The 15463-nt window shown below is 28.0% G+C and overlaps 1 protein-coding gene across 2 annotated transcripts in view; it reads left to right on the top strand.

Annotated features, from left to right (window-relative positions):
* Window positions 1-10701: 10701 nt before the first annotated feature.
* LOC112684581 overlaps window positions 10702-15463 on the top strand; it is a 14534-nt gene continuing 9772 nt past the window's right edge. For both annotated transcript variants that reach the window (XM_025556169.1, XM_025556168.1), the window contains exon 1: window positions 10702-10800. In XM_025556169.1, the coding sequence (XP_025411954.1) occupies window positions 10728-10800 (73 nt within the window). In that variant the 5' untranslated portion in view covers window positions 10702-10727. The remainder of the gene's footprint in view (window positions 10801-15463) is intronic.

Genomic DNA, 15463 nt, shown 5'->3' with positions numbered 1-15463 from the left:
AATGTACTAATGGTTAATAGGTAATATATAAAAATATTAAATTGAGATTCAAAACCGTACTGAAAAAATATAAGATTATCAACGTTTAAAATGTCCACCTTAGGGGTCATCTATAGTTTTGACGTTTTAGTTGTGGTATAAAATGTATCTAACGTATCAATGGTCGTTGTAGCGTCATGAATTTATTTTAATTTTTGGGGTTATATATTTGTATATGTGTATAAATAGTATGAATTATTAATTATAGTATATAATAAATATCTAAGCTAGTATTTGCGCGGGGATTTCATTTTGAAGGAAACAAAATTGTTTTAAATACTCACGGTTTGCATTTAAATAATTTTTAAATTACATATAGAAAGCAGAGTTAGCTCTAATGATATCAAAATGTACACTTCATTAAATCATCAAAGTTAATTTAAAAACATGACGATTCAGTAAATAATCTAATCTAATATTTCTCCTTGTAACACATCAAGACAAACAATTAGAACACGAAGTAAACATCAGTATAAATAAGTATATACATTTGATACCATTAAAGGACACTATTGACTCACAACTTTATTTTACGTTGACGCAGAAAATAATTGTATTAATATTTTAAAATTGGAAACGACAATATTATTGAAATTTATAATGAATCTAAGCAGAAATCATTAAATTTTAATGACAGTAAATAGTTAACAATAGTGTCAGTATCGGTTATATATTTTTTAAATTGTATTAACATCAAGTACTATTTTCAGTTCGAACAGATTCCACGTGCAAATTTACTCAGTCATGAAGACAGAAAAAAAAGCGTAGATAATTGTATAAAGCCAGTGGGTTCCGCGTAAAAATATTGTCGGAATCAAAAAATAAACGTTAAAACTTAAAGCGACTGAAATGTTTTCATCGAAATAATAAAATTTAGTAGTATTTTCTCCGGGACGGTCTACGATGATACGGTTCGTTGTTTCTCGTCTGTTGACTTTTGTAACGCGGTGTTAGATTTTAAACGTGTAAAGATGGTAATACTTTAGAAGCGTGTGTGTGCAAGAAAGTGACCGAAAGAGATAGAGAGAGAGAGAGAGAGAGGATTTAAAATAATTATATTCTTTAAAATAGATGCGATATCTGTTTTGTTACTGATCAGGAAGCAATGGGTGTGCACTGAACACTACAATAATATCATATCATTAAAATATGCGTCTAAGTAATAATTATATTATAATGCGTAAATCATAGTGTAATAAATAGTGTACATTGTACGGTGCGGTGCAGTTGCGGAACATGCGATTTCCCGTTCGCGGTGGTCGACGAGACTTCTTCGCGCACACTACCCCACGAATACCAACGCGGGTGAACGTGCGTCGCGAGTGCGCGGAGCGTTTCGACCGCAGTCTTGACCCCACGTTTTCGATAATGAATTATCGTTGACATTGGAACGACCAATTATGGCACGGGGAGACGAAGGAGCAATATTGTTATTACAAGATGCTGCTGGCGGATAGTAAGAACGTACACACACACACACACGAGTTATGCGTTCTATTAGAGTATAGTACTCGCGCGAGGTAATTTAACTCGTTCCCAAACACGGACCGGCTCAATTATGCCTTATACGCAGGTCGCCTTGTGCGCAGGGCAAGTCCCACTCAAAAACTTAGTATAATGTGACGTCCGCGCGCGTATAATATGCGATGTGTATATATATATATATATATATTATACGCATTACGTTCGTTTTGTTTTTACGTACTTTTTTATACATAAACGAACGCACGCTGTATATACCACGTTTTGTCTTCGTTTTGTCTTCTACCACATGCAGTAGTTTTCAATGTCACGATCGTATACTATAATACCTGTATGTATGTTATGTCCGTCAATGACACACGGTCACCCGTTATGGTCCCAAATTCGCCGGGGAGTCCGCAGAGTTCTCCAAAGAAATCGAAAATCCTCGAATCGATCGACTGCGACTGCGTTTCCGGTTTGAAGACACGATAATAGTATACAGACGGTACCTATAGTAGCTGCGCGACTATATTTCGTGGACGTAAAAGTTACCAGTATGTCCTAAAATATCGGATATTGTTTCTCGTTTTATTTTTTTTTTCCGGAATACAAAGATCCCATCATTCAGTGTTATAGAATTTGCGAGGGAAATTAAAATTTAGTAAATTATCATTTAGATATATTGTAAAAGCGACGACAGAAATATATGTATATTTAGTATAGACAATTTATATTCAAATGTATTAATATTACGATTTTACTATAAATATACATAGTGTACTCGTGATATATTTATATATGTATGGTAATAATAACGTTCTGTTATATGTTTACATGGTGTACTCGTGATATATTTATACATGTATGGTAATAATAACGTTCTGTTATATGTTATATGGCGAATTAATGATATAATAATTCGCACCCCTACGCACGTTTTGGTCGTGTACACCACCATGTATGCATTTGCTGCATTTACGACGGATTAATAAATAATTATACAAATTCGTGCGGGCGCTTCGGTGTACCGTATATAATATGTACATTGTACATACTATGAATGTGTAAACCTATACACCTAATACATGGTGTTACAAATCTTGTTACATTTCATGCACTTTTGACGATGACAACATTACATGCGAACCATTACTATTATACTATATAATAAAAGTAAATAAAGTATACTATTATACATACGGACATTGTTCGTAATAATAAAAGTAATAATAATAATAATAATAATAAGCGATAGTTTATATCCGCGGCGGCGTTCAAATCCGTCTTGGTACCGATTTATACGCATTATTATCGTTATTATTTTCATACAATTATTATGTTTTATATAACGTCTACAACCGATAGGACGTCGTCGCCTACACGGATTCTTTTAAAATTTCATTATCATCATTGTGTATCAATTAGCATCCGTTTACATTCGTACGGTACATTTGCATCGCTTTTAGAATAACGTCGTCGCATTTACTTCAAATCATATTTATTTGTACGAAACAAACCTGTAATGTCTTCTTTACGGTTAGAAAAACAATACTTGAATGGATTGCTGGCACGGGAGATAAATACAGGGACATTACAAACGTTTGAAAAATTTTGACGCACGACTATCATGGAGATTAGACCTGTACGTAGAAATATATTATGAAAATATTGCTTTTTCTAACCAGCAATCTGATTTTAATATATAATATTTTTCTGATTTAACTTTTCTTTAATATATATAATAATATTCGTTTACAATTGACAGTAAAAAAGTAAATATACATAATTGGCTTAACCTATATATATATATTCATCCGTGCAATATTTCATCCCAAAATGTATGATTACACAACTTTACCAACTTCACGCACACTGCCAAGTATAATACTGTAATATACATTGCAAATTCTTTTGTGTTGCTATTACTATTAATTTTTTTTCTTATCATTGTTGTTTTATTATTTCATTGCTTGGGGTGAAGTATGTATAATCACTTTCATATACGAATATTGTATATATTATATTTAGTAGCTGTACGAAAATTAACATATTGTAATGCACAGTGGCGTATACAAGGGGGGGACGTGGGGGTCAAATCCCCCCCATTAGCTTTTTATTATTTAATTATTTTTTGTTTTTCCTTATATTATATAGTATGCACTATAAAAAAATATTTTGTGATGTAAATCTATCGAGCTATTGAATTTTGACAATTTAGTCAACACTGAAAACCATTATAATTTTATTTTCGTTTATTTATAGCAAAGTAATGTTTATTTGGTATTTTGGTCGAAATGCCAATGACGACTATGATTATACTTTATTATAATTTATAGAGACAATACTATGTATACTATGTAACAATATGTATGTAACCTGGGTTTTAAAATATTATCGGATACTATCGTTGTTATGAGAAAAGAGAATAAGATAATTATCGTTACGGATTTAGTTCACCGCGTATACATAGTACATTCTATTTATTTATCTGAAACCTAAAAAAAAAAAGAAATTCTCGGGATAATTGATAATTTATTGAGCCTATCATGGATTCGTGGAGAAACATAGTTCATAATTGTACCCACATTTACAAAAATAGCAGTGCCGTCAGACGTCAGATTGTTCCTATTGTTAAATATTTTACTATCTAAAATTTTTTAAAAAATTATAAAATAGTAAAAAAATTTTGAGAGGATGGGAGATTTTTTCAATTTTTCCATCTCATTTAGTTAATTCGTTTTCTTACTTTGATCCCCCCCCTTTTCAGAAATCATGTCTACGCCACTGGTAATGCGCACATACATAAAATTCGCTAATTGAATTGGTACAGAATTCGGAAACAGTTTCACTGCTGTAGCGGCCTGAGTTATACTGAGACTCCTATTTTTATTCTAACAGACTATTTCGACCGAATTTTTTTTCCTTCTTTTTGTCCTCATACAAGGTAGGCGAGATACCTCATAAGTGTAAAAGTAAAATAGTCACGATGAAATATAATTCACTATCGAAAGTTTATTTCATTTATGTGTAGTACTTGTGTCAATTTTACTTTGTTTGGAACTACATTAATGTTTCACAGTACACATGTATATATATATATAATAATAATAATAATAATAATATGATATGCGCTCTAATAACTGGAACGTTCACTGTTGGAACTAAAATGTCATGAAAAATCGACGTGCACTTGACCTAAAAGCTTGGTAATAACATTATGCACTTAGAATATTCCAATCGCTAATATGAATACAAATTAATAATCAAGGTTGGATTAATTAATTATAATATCATAAAGGAGTTCGCGTTCTCTAAATTAATTCTTTATAGGATCGTCGTATAATATTAAATAAATTATTTTTGAGCTTTTTCAATGAGATATTACTATTTTGAAGAAAATAATGTTTTGTATCATTTATTTTCTTTGTCATTATTATACTTTAATATGTATAATCCTTTAATTATGAAATATTTATTTTATGATATATATATATATAATATTTATATTATAGTATTTACTATAAATATTTTAATATATATTAATATTATTAATGGTTTTTTCGTATCATTTTCATGTAAAATATGTTATGTTCAGTGAACGCGATTGTGAGTATTAAACAATTACAACAGCCTGACAGTTTAATATATATTTCTTTTACTGGTTTTAGAGGAACCGAAAAAGAATTGTGAATAAAAACACAATTAATCAGTTTTTTTATTCAGAAATGTTGAAGAACAATCATGACTGTATCTTATAAAGTACTTAAAAAATGAACTTAAATATGAATACAACCGCCAAAAATATTTTTATTTTGAAAGGTCACATGATTAATGACTAGTTTGGTTACTTATAATGGTATATGGCGTCACTAAGGTGGCCAAAATTAATGAAGTATTTTAATCATTGTGGTTATTTTTAAAATTTTTCAATGTTTTTTGTCAATAAAATTTAATTAATTATTTATGTACTTTCTAAGTGTACTGTTATACCTAGTAACTTAATTATGATATCAAATTTACAAGCGTGTTAAAATATTTAACTGAAATTAATAAAAAGTGAAAAAAAAATTCAAATTTCAAAGTAAAAATGTATTTAACATTTAATATTTACAACAATTGATTAAAATTGTTTTTGATATTTAAATATTAAATATGAGTTTTCTTAATTATTAGTAAAAATGTATACATTATATTATATTTATAAATATTTTAAGTTAATTTTCTATATTTTTAATATTATTCATATACTGTAAATTTATTTTATACAATCGGTATAATTGATAGTAGTAGTCTTGATTGAAGAATCTATTTAGGGATGGAACTTCATAATAGAAGAAAATAAAATTTAAAAATTATAATTTGTTTTGCTGCACTTTTAGTTTTGACTTCCTAAGTTTTATTTTTAAAAAATGTTGATGTACGTTGATGTACTCAGACTATCAAGGATTTGATAAACAATTATTGACAAGTTGATAAATAATGGTTATCTATAAATATAATTTTTTTGTATTAAACTATAATTATTTGTTCAATTTTCGTTTCTAATAATTGCTCTGAATTACATGTTATTTGTTAAACTAGAAAATACCAAAATTTTCAGAAAAGTATTAAATTGTATAAAATTGTATAAAAATATCATATCATAAGGATAATTTTATAATTGAAGATTTCTACTTTAGTAGAAGACAATATTATTATTGTTAAAAATGTTATTAAATAACGTTTGTAAAAAATAATTGGTAATTTTTCTTAAAGTGTTAATTAGATTCTAGTTCACATTAGATATTTATTAAGCCACCATTAAATTGTATTATTAAATACTATTCAGTTTCAAAAATATATTTAAACAATCATTCAATGAACTTTAAATTTCAAAAATATTCTTAAATAGTAAAATCTAAATTAATATTAACATATTGGTAAAAACAAGTCAAAATGTTAAACGTTAGTTTAAAATGAACATATTAATATATGAATAATTATAATATCAGTCAACAGAGTTATCTAGTGGCGAAGATTGAGTTAAGAATGCAAACAATATTAAAACGTAATACCTAGGTGACGCTTTAACCAAATGATGACAATAGTTATGTAAATCATTTTTAACATAAAATACCATTACGTATTAATGGTATTATTAATGTATTTGCTGGAAGTTGAATTATAGTGTCAATAATGTTCTGATAAAATTTCGTTGTTACCGATTATGCTAAAGAAAGTTTACTTATAATAAATTTTTTATCGATCACTAACATAGTTGCTATCAATTAAAATGATTATATTATTCTAAAAGCTATAAAAAAAATAAAAATAAATTAATATTGGATATTTAATGTTAGCCAGAGGTATATACGTTTAAATTTGAAAACGATGAATTATAATCACGTTTTAAAAATAATTCAGAGTGAAGTTATATGTTATATTTCAAATATTAAATATTTTATTGAATAATAATAAAATGTATAGTAAATATTTGTGAAAATAATTATCTTTGTCAATATCAAGTGTTTGAACGCTTGTGAATTGTCTTATGCATTCATTTAGATTTTAAACACTATATAAAAAATTACCAAATAGAGTAGTACATAAAAAACATTTTTTAAAATAAATCTAAATGATAAAAAAAAAAAATAATAAATAATAGAAATAATTTACTATAACTCTCAATTTTTCCCACTTTGGAAAACATTCTATTTAGATCTATAACATGAAAATTCAATTACAGAAATATAAAATAATATAATTGTATAAGCAAAATGTTTCTTACTTCACTCAAACTTTTAAATCGTTCAAATGAATGTATTCAATAATATTGATAATTTATTAAAAAAAAAATAAATGTTAATTTAAATAATAATTAAGTTGTAAATAAATCGATGAAATAAAAATTGTAATTAGATATTCGAAATAATATAATGTACAAAAAATTACACCTTTAAAATAATTACGCAGAAAATCTGAAATTAAAGGTTAGCATTGTACTTAATTTTATACATAAATAATTATACTTTATTTTATTTTATTTTTATGGGTGGAATTTGCCCGGTAGATCATACGTAATATCAGTGCTTACAATAAATGGTTATTAATGTAGCTTAATGTAATTTACATAGCTCATAATAAAAAAAAATATATATATATAGTATTAATAATAATAATAATAATTGTAAACAATTATTATAAAAATAATAATAATAGTAATGCATGTTTTTTTTATTATAAGTTTATTTGTGCATCATTTTGGAATATACCTAACCCTATGCAATATAATAGCATGACATGAGTGTTAGAATGTAGGATTTTTTATATTAAAAGAAGCATATTTCTGTATGATGATAAGAATTATTCTTTAATGTGTGAATATAAAAAATTGTTATGTATTATCATTGATTATATAATAGACAAATAGCCCACGGTACAGGGGTTTTCGGATACAGACTGCCGATAGGTAAAGTTACACGAATGAACACATAATTTTTCTATATATATTCGATCCGGGTAGTTTTTAAGGGGTTGAATATAGGCAATTTTTTATACGCGTGCGTGAACGCCATGAGAGTGTGTGCGAAATAAATAATCACTAATATGTGTAATGATAGAGAATTAAAATGTATGTGATAAAATATAAACGGACAATAAGCGATAATGGATAAACTTATCATATAAGACTACGCGGTGGAAATGAATAAACTCATAATCGTAGGTACCTGCTTATCTGGCCAACTGGTAATTTAATATAAGTTTAAAATAGAAAGATAAAATAAATAAAAACAAAAATATTAAAAGCAATGTTCATTGTATTCTCTGTTTATAGAATTTTGGATTTTAAAGTACAATTTAATTTTAGTGTGGGCCGCACTAAATATGTTAAAGGGCCGCGTAGTGGAGACCGCTGGTATAAAGTATATGCATCCATAACAATACTGGAGCGCGTACGCTGATACTGAAAACGAGCCAAGTTTATAGTCGCTTCCACCACTGCAGAGCAAGAAAATATACCGACATATAGTTAACATATTATTAACTGCGATTCGGATTTCGTGTTTCGACATCTTGTTTGAGTTAGACTTTAAACTATAGTTGCATTAAAAGTTAAAACGCGTAATAGTCATAATTTACATAATTATTAAACAATATAAATATGGTTATATCATGCTCAGGGCATGGATGTACAAATAGGTGAAAAAAAGAAAATGGATCACATTTTTATCGGTAAGAGCAATACATATTTTTATCAAATAATAAAATCTTTTCCCAACATTTTCAATAAACACACTACTCATATAATTTTAGATTTCCTAGTTGCTAAAAGATGAAGCTGTTCCATCAGTTTTCAAATTTCCTCAACATTTACTAAAAAAACAAAAAACTAGTCGTTCATTAAAAAAATCTACACTAAGTATAGTTTATAATATACATATCATGTGCTACTATTATTTAATTTACTGTATTATTTTTACAGCTACTGACTTTTCAATTAATTTAAATATTCGTACTCTATAATTATTAATAGTGGTATAATAAATTATTATTAATACCTACCAAGGTATAAGTAATATATTATTTATCATATAAATATATTATTTTTAAATTTAATGTTCTAAATATATTCAATTTGTTTATTTTTTTTATTTTATGAACCCTTAGGTATTCTCTAATGTTTATAAAATAATCACTCCTTTTAATTTTAAAGGATGACTGAAGGAGTAATTAAATTATTTAGATTATTTATAAAAGTTGGATTATAATATAATTATTAATGTTTAAAGGTAACTGGTAAGTAGTAACCACTACTATTATAATAAAATAATAAAATAATATAATAAAATAGAGTAGTTTTTTTTTAACTTTTTTTTATCAATTTGATTTGTATAATTTCAGAATTTTTATATTTTACATTTTATTTTTCATAGTTACTCAGTTTTATTTTCATATGGCAAACCTCCATGACATTTAGAATTACAAATTCTATTAATTTCTATATAGGTACATATTTTTTAAAATAAAATTGGAGAACATTAATAAAGTTTGTAAATCAAATCCTTTCCTATGTCAAAATTATTACTTACCAGTATTAGCATTATTATATATAGGTGATGCTGTTGTAGTATCTGAGATCACCTTTGGTATCATAAACCGATTTAACGATCCAGCCAACTTTTTCTTTTGCTCTTCTCTTTGTAGTTTTAATTTTCTTTTTGCATATCCACTCGGAGGAGCCATTTCGAAGTTAGGATAAATATATAAAATAAAATTTATAAAATACGTACCTATAAATTGTACGGGTACGCGCGGGAGTGGTGAATATTAAAATTATTAACAATATTGACATGTGTACCGCACAACCGTATACACCGTATACATCTATTTCTGCGTGCGAGCGTCCGACTATTCTATGAATCAACCTAATATCTCCGATCGAATACTAAAAATAGACATACAACAGTCACTGTTAGATAAGATAAGACTAACTTGAAACGGTACCACCGTACTAGACACTAGTCTATCTTATAATGTAATAGTATAGTTTTCAAAAGCAACCATTTCCTAATCCACGGTGGCTTATTAAATAATATAAACTATGACTATTCTGCTTTAACTGGTAACATGTTTGTTGCAAGTTGCAACAAAACATAATAACATATATTATAATATTATATATTTTATTCATAAACACATATTAATATATTATTATCTATATCAGTTTCTAATTTTCTATGTAATAATTTTAAGTATTAATATCAATTAAAGAGGGCCCCTTCGGAACCCCCTAAATTATCTACTGGAGGTGCAATGCACCCCTGCACCCCCGGTAGTTGCGGCACTGCGCCAAATTGGCCACGCCAAGATGTCCTAGACTCCACATTTGGACAAATATTATGTTTTCAAATTAATTTTAAATTGTTTTTATATACTGTGCATAAATATTCAGATGATGCACACTTTTTTAAAATTCATCTAAAAAAATATTATAAATATTCATGGTAATAAACCTATACATTTAATAACAGATGTTTCAAACGCGTTGAATAAATAAAAAAAATATTTAAATCAATACCTATATAAAAATTATTATACTAACAAATTGTAGTAATGAATTTATACAAAATAGATTAATAAATCAATAGAAAAACAAATAATTAAAACAATAAAAGCCTCGGCTTTAATTAATATAGAAATTATTCTCAATCATTTTAAAAATTGTGTTCAATTTATTTTTCAAAATGATGAACACTCGAGTTAATTCATTTTATTATTTTTTTCTAGCAACTTTACATTTATGTACGGATAGTATCAGTAAGTAAAAATCACTGAATCATATCATATTTTTATATTTTAAATACTATGTAAGAAGTAAATATTCATTAGAAATATTATGAATAATTTATTATTATTATTAATATAACTATGCAATAATCGTCTTTTAAAAAAATTAAACTAGTGTACTGAACTCTCATACTTCAAATACTAGACCACTTGCTGGTTTTATATAATATATGCGAATTCCTTAGTAAGTTTAACATAACAAATGTCTTTGCAAAATGTTTGTACTTTATTGTATATATCAATATAAAATCTATATATCAATTCTTAATATAAACATTTTTTAATATATAATAAATAATTTATATATTTTACTGAACAAGTTAACTATTTATTATTAATTTTAATATTTAGTTATAATTAACTAATCTAACTCAATATTCAAAGAAATATGAAAAATATCAAACTTTTTATGGATGAATATATATATTATAAAAAATATATTTAATGTTAGTTTTGAAATTTTGTACATTGTAATTTAAGCAATAAAGATAAAAATTAAAAAAATTATACGCATTCAGGTAATATGATTATTTTCATTGCCTTATTTACACCGAATAAATAAGCGAAACGTCCATTATCATGAATATGAACGATATTAATACTTCAACTCAGGGCTGGCAAATTGGGAGATCGGGAAATTTCCCGATGGGCCGATCGAATAATCGAATTATGGGGCCGGACAATTTGGTTGTACAAGTAACTTATTACAACTTTTAGATTATAATAATAGTTTTTCAGTTTTTGGTCTATTTTACTCGTTGAGTGTCTCGATGTAATCGACATGCGTTGCCCGTGCAGTGTTGGGATATATCTAAGATAAAATTTTTACTTATCTAGATAATTGTCTGAATTTTCACCAAGATTAGAGTTATTTTTATTCTTATATGGAGACGAATCCAATAAATCAGAGGTTATCAAAATCGGTCCAACCATTCTTGAGTTATAAATTCTGTAACTAACCTGAATTGTTTTTATATATATAGATTTTGTATTCATAATTATAATTCGTGTATTATTAATAAGTAATTATTAATTTTTGGTATGACATTTTGTTTGAATTTTCATATCGGAAAAATATTTTTGGTATTTTTAAACTTAATTTTTTATTTTTCCAAGGAAGTTCCAAATATAGTTATTATTATTATATATATATGATTTTAGTATACACACGTAACTCATACGCTGAATATTCATACACTTACTCTTGGAACACGTAAAGCCGTAACTACTTATAGAATAAAAATCATCAAATTAAGATCATATGGAAAACAATATTGTTAACTTAAAATAATCTCTTATGTATCGGTAGGCATCGGAAGTGGAATATTATGAAATAGATTAAACCGAAGGTTTGACAATAAGGGTATACGGGTTACAAATACGAGATTTTGCTAAATGGGGTGTCACCGGTTTCCACCAAAAATTAGCTTTCCGTTTTCCACCAAATTAAAAAAAATGTCATTCCTTTTTCCGCCAATTATAAATTATAGGATTTTAAAGTTTGGGAACCCCTTAAAGTAAGTATTTAATGATATTATTTTACCAATTAAAAAAAAAAAACCAATACAAATATATTATATTATTATGAATTTATGAATTATTAGCAATCTCACAAACATTTTTACAACATCAATTTGCAATAGTTAATAACATCGCATATCCTCAATACATATATATAGAATGTTCATAGTAGGTACTACATTTTGCACAGTGGGTAGAGAGGTAATAGTTGCCAAGCAATGCATAAAGTATCTTGTACTAAACATCGATTCCAAGCTAAAGTTTACGATTCACGCTAAGCAAACAGCAGTAAAAGCAAATAAGGTGGTCCAGAAAATCAGTCACATACTACCAAACATTATTTTGGGCAACCCAAAGAAAAGAAAATTAATTGGCAACGTTGCAACTTCAATACTTTTATACGGGGCCCCAAATTGGGCGAACTCTATGAGCAAAACTGGAATAAAAGAGCACCACAAAGTCACCAGAAAGACAAACTTGAGGGTAATATCAGCATACTCGACCACCTCTGCAGATGCAGCCCAGGTCTTATCCGATACTCCTCCGATAGACCTAATGGCCACCGAACGAAAAGACATGTACCTGCTGAAAGCCACGGTAGGAACGGTGGAAACCCGTAGAGAAATCAAGGAAAAGACGATGTAAGCGTGGCAAGCAAGATGAGACACATCCCCAAGGGGAAGATGAACACACCAGCTAATCCCTAATATAGAAGCTTGGATTAAGAGAAAATATGGCAATCTGAACTACCATTTTACGCAAGCCGTTACGGGACACGGCTGCTTTGCTGCCTATCTGCATAAAATAGGTAGACTTGCCTCCTCAGAATGCTGGTACTGCGGAGAAAATGATGACGTCCACCACACACTTTTCGTATGCGATGCGTGGTTCGGAAGAAGATCCAGAATGTGTACTCCTATCGGGACAGACCCAACCGCTGCAACATTGATACCACTTATCCTAGAAACTCCTGAAAAATGGAACATAATCAGCAATTTCATAATCGAAATCATCTCGAAAAAAAAAGGAGAAGAGAGAAAAAGATAAAAACAAGGCGAAGCAAGATGAAGCAAGGTGACCAACACCAAACTATCGTAGTTAAAACAATTATAATATGGGCCGAAGGCCAGCCTAACTCAGGGCGGCTAAAGGCCCCCACTTTTGTATAAATAAAACTGTGCAAACATTGTAAACACAAAGTATTAACAATAAACGATAGGGTTGGGGGTGAAATGACCCTAGTCAGTACCACCCCCATCCTCGATAGAATGTAAAAAAAAAAAAGATACTGCATTTTGCACAGTGGGTATAATTTTATCGTCACACTTAGTTTTCTTACTGATAATAGTATTTTATATTATATAATATAGTGTTTTTACCCACATCTTTATATCTATGTTAATAATATCTAATTTGATAGGGTACTGCAATTTGTTCGATTGTCGGTAATAATATAGTATTGAATAGTAACCACCGATTAGTGTGTGATGTTCGTTAACCAAGATAAGTTAAAGTCATGTCCGCAAAAATAATTGTTAGTTAGTAAACGTGACAATCCACAAATTATAATTAATAGCTTTAAATTTAACAAAGCATACGAAGGAGTAAATAAAGTGCGTTGGAGGTGTATTAATAAATCATGTAAAGCAAAAGTATTCACAAAAAAAAATTTTATAATGAAATATTGAACACGGAAAATGAACATAATCACAAAGCTGTAAATGAAAATACCATAAATTGTTAAATGTTTAATACTTCATGAAAAAGAAAAGCACTAGAAGACGTAAGTACACGACCAAAAAAAATTATTTTACAAGAATTAATACATAATGAGTGTGCTAAAGAAATAACTGTAAATGACATTAATAGAATTACCAAAACTGCTAATTCAAGATTTACAAACATTCAACTACAATGTATTGGTGACCGACATAATTATAGATTATGGAACAACTATTGATAATGTAATAACAGATGTCAGTCTATCAGCTATAGTTTATAAATCGCTTATAAGTAACCATCGACCAATCATCTAGGTAGACATAGACAATTCCATGAAAATTGAAAGTAATATTAGTGTAGACGATGATGATATTGATAAAAACGATCAAACAACAACCTCTAATCGAATACCTACTTCAACACACGATGCAAATATTACTGAATGTGAGAATATTGAATTAATGCAGATAGAAAACCATAAAAAAGTCCATTCTGTAGCGTACAAGAAATTATAAATATTATTCAAGAAAACATACCAATACAAGTCATCCGGGGATTTTCAAATAATGACAATGTATCATGTTATGCCAATTCGGTTGTATAAATACTGCTCCATTGTGAATCACTTGTAATAAACATCCAAAACAATCATTTGGGATCAACTTTAAAACACTGTTTACAACAATATTGCACTGAAAATACTGTACCTGAAACTACATTAATCAGATCATATTTTACAGACGATATTCAAACATACACGGTCATACAGCAGCAAGACTGTGTACAATTTTTAGAAACTCTCTAGAACCACCATAGAAATGCATTTGATACATTTATAAAAATATAATAATTCGATACACAATATTATATCGATGCCCAATATTAATTTTTTCCATATAATGTTGGCATTACACGGAGTGCACCATGTGGAGGTCATATATCTAGCATCCCTACATTTATAAGAATGTTTGTCCATTTTTACAGAATAAATATGTCAATCAGAATCATTGAATAGTGATAAGTGTAGTGTACATCCCTAAGACTCTATATAGTTTTTTATCTAGAAAAATATATAAAAACAATGAATTAGAATAAACTTATTCTAATTCATCAATTTCCATGTACTTGTCGGAGAATTTGTCTGTAGATATTTATTTTGGAAAAGTAGATATAATTGGTCTAGGATAGCTGAAATAAGATATGTAAGTTCTTAACTTTACATTAAGGAGGTACCGTGTAAAAATCGCATCAATCGTAGTTCCTGATCTTGTTGTTGGTGTCATTGGATCATTATTCATTATTAAATTAAGTTTTTTTTGGAAAAAATGTATAAGTGATTTGGAGTGTTTTGAAGCAAAGTTTACATTAAAGTCTCTACTTAACAACAATG

The sequence above is a fragment of the Sipha flava genome, unplaced genomic scaffold (assembly GCF_003268045.1).
Source record: "Sipha flava isolate LNK unplaced genomic scaffold, YSA_version1 252_pilon_pilon, whole genome shotgun sequence".
NCBI classification, from domain to species: Eukaryota; Metazoa; Arthropoda; class Insecta; order Hemiptera; family Aphididae; genus Sipha; species Sipha flava.
The sequence above is the reverse complement of the archived record's forward strand: the minus strand, read 5'-3'. Positions and strand labels throughout refer to the sequence as shown.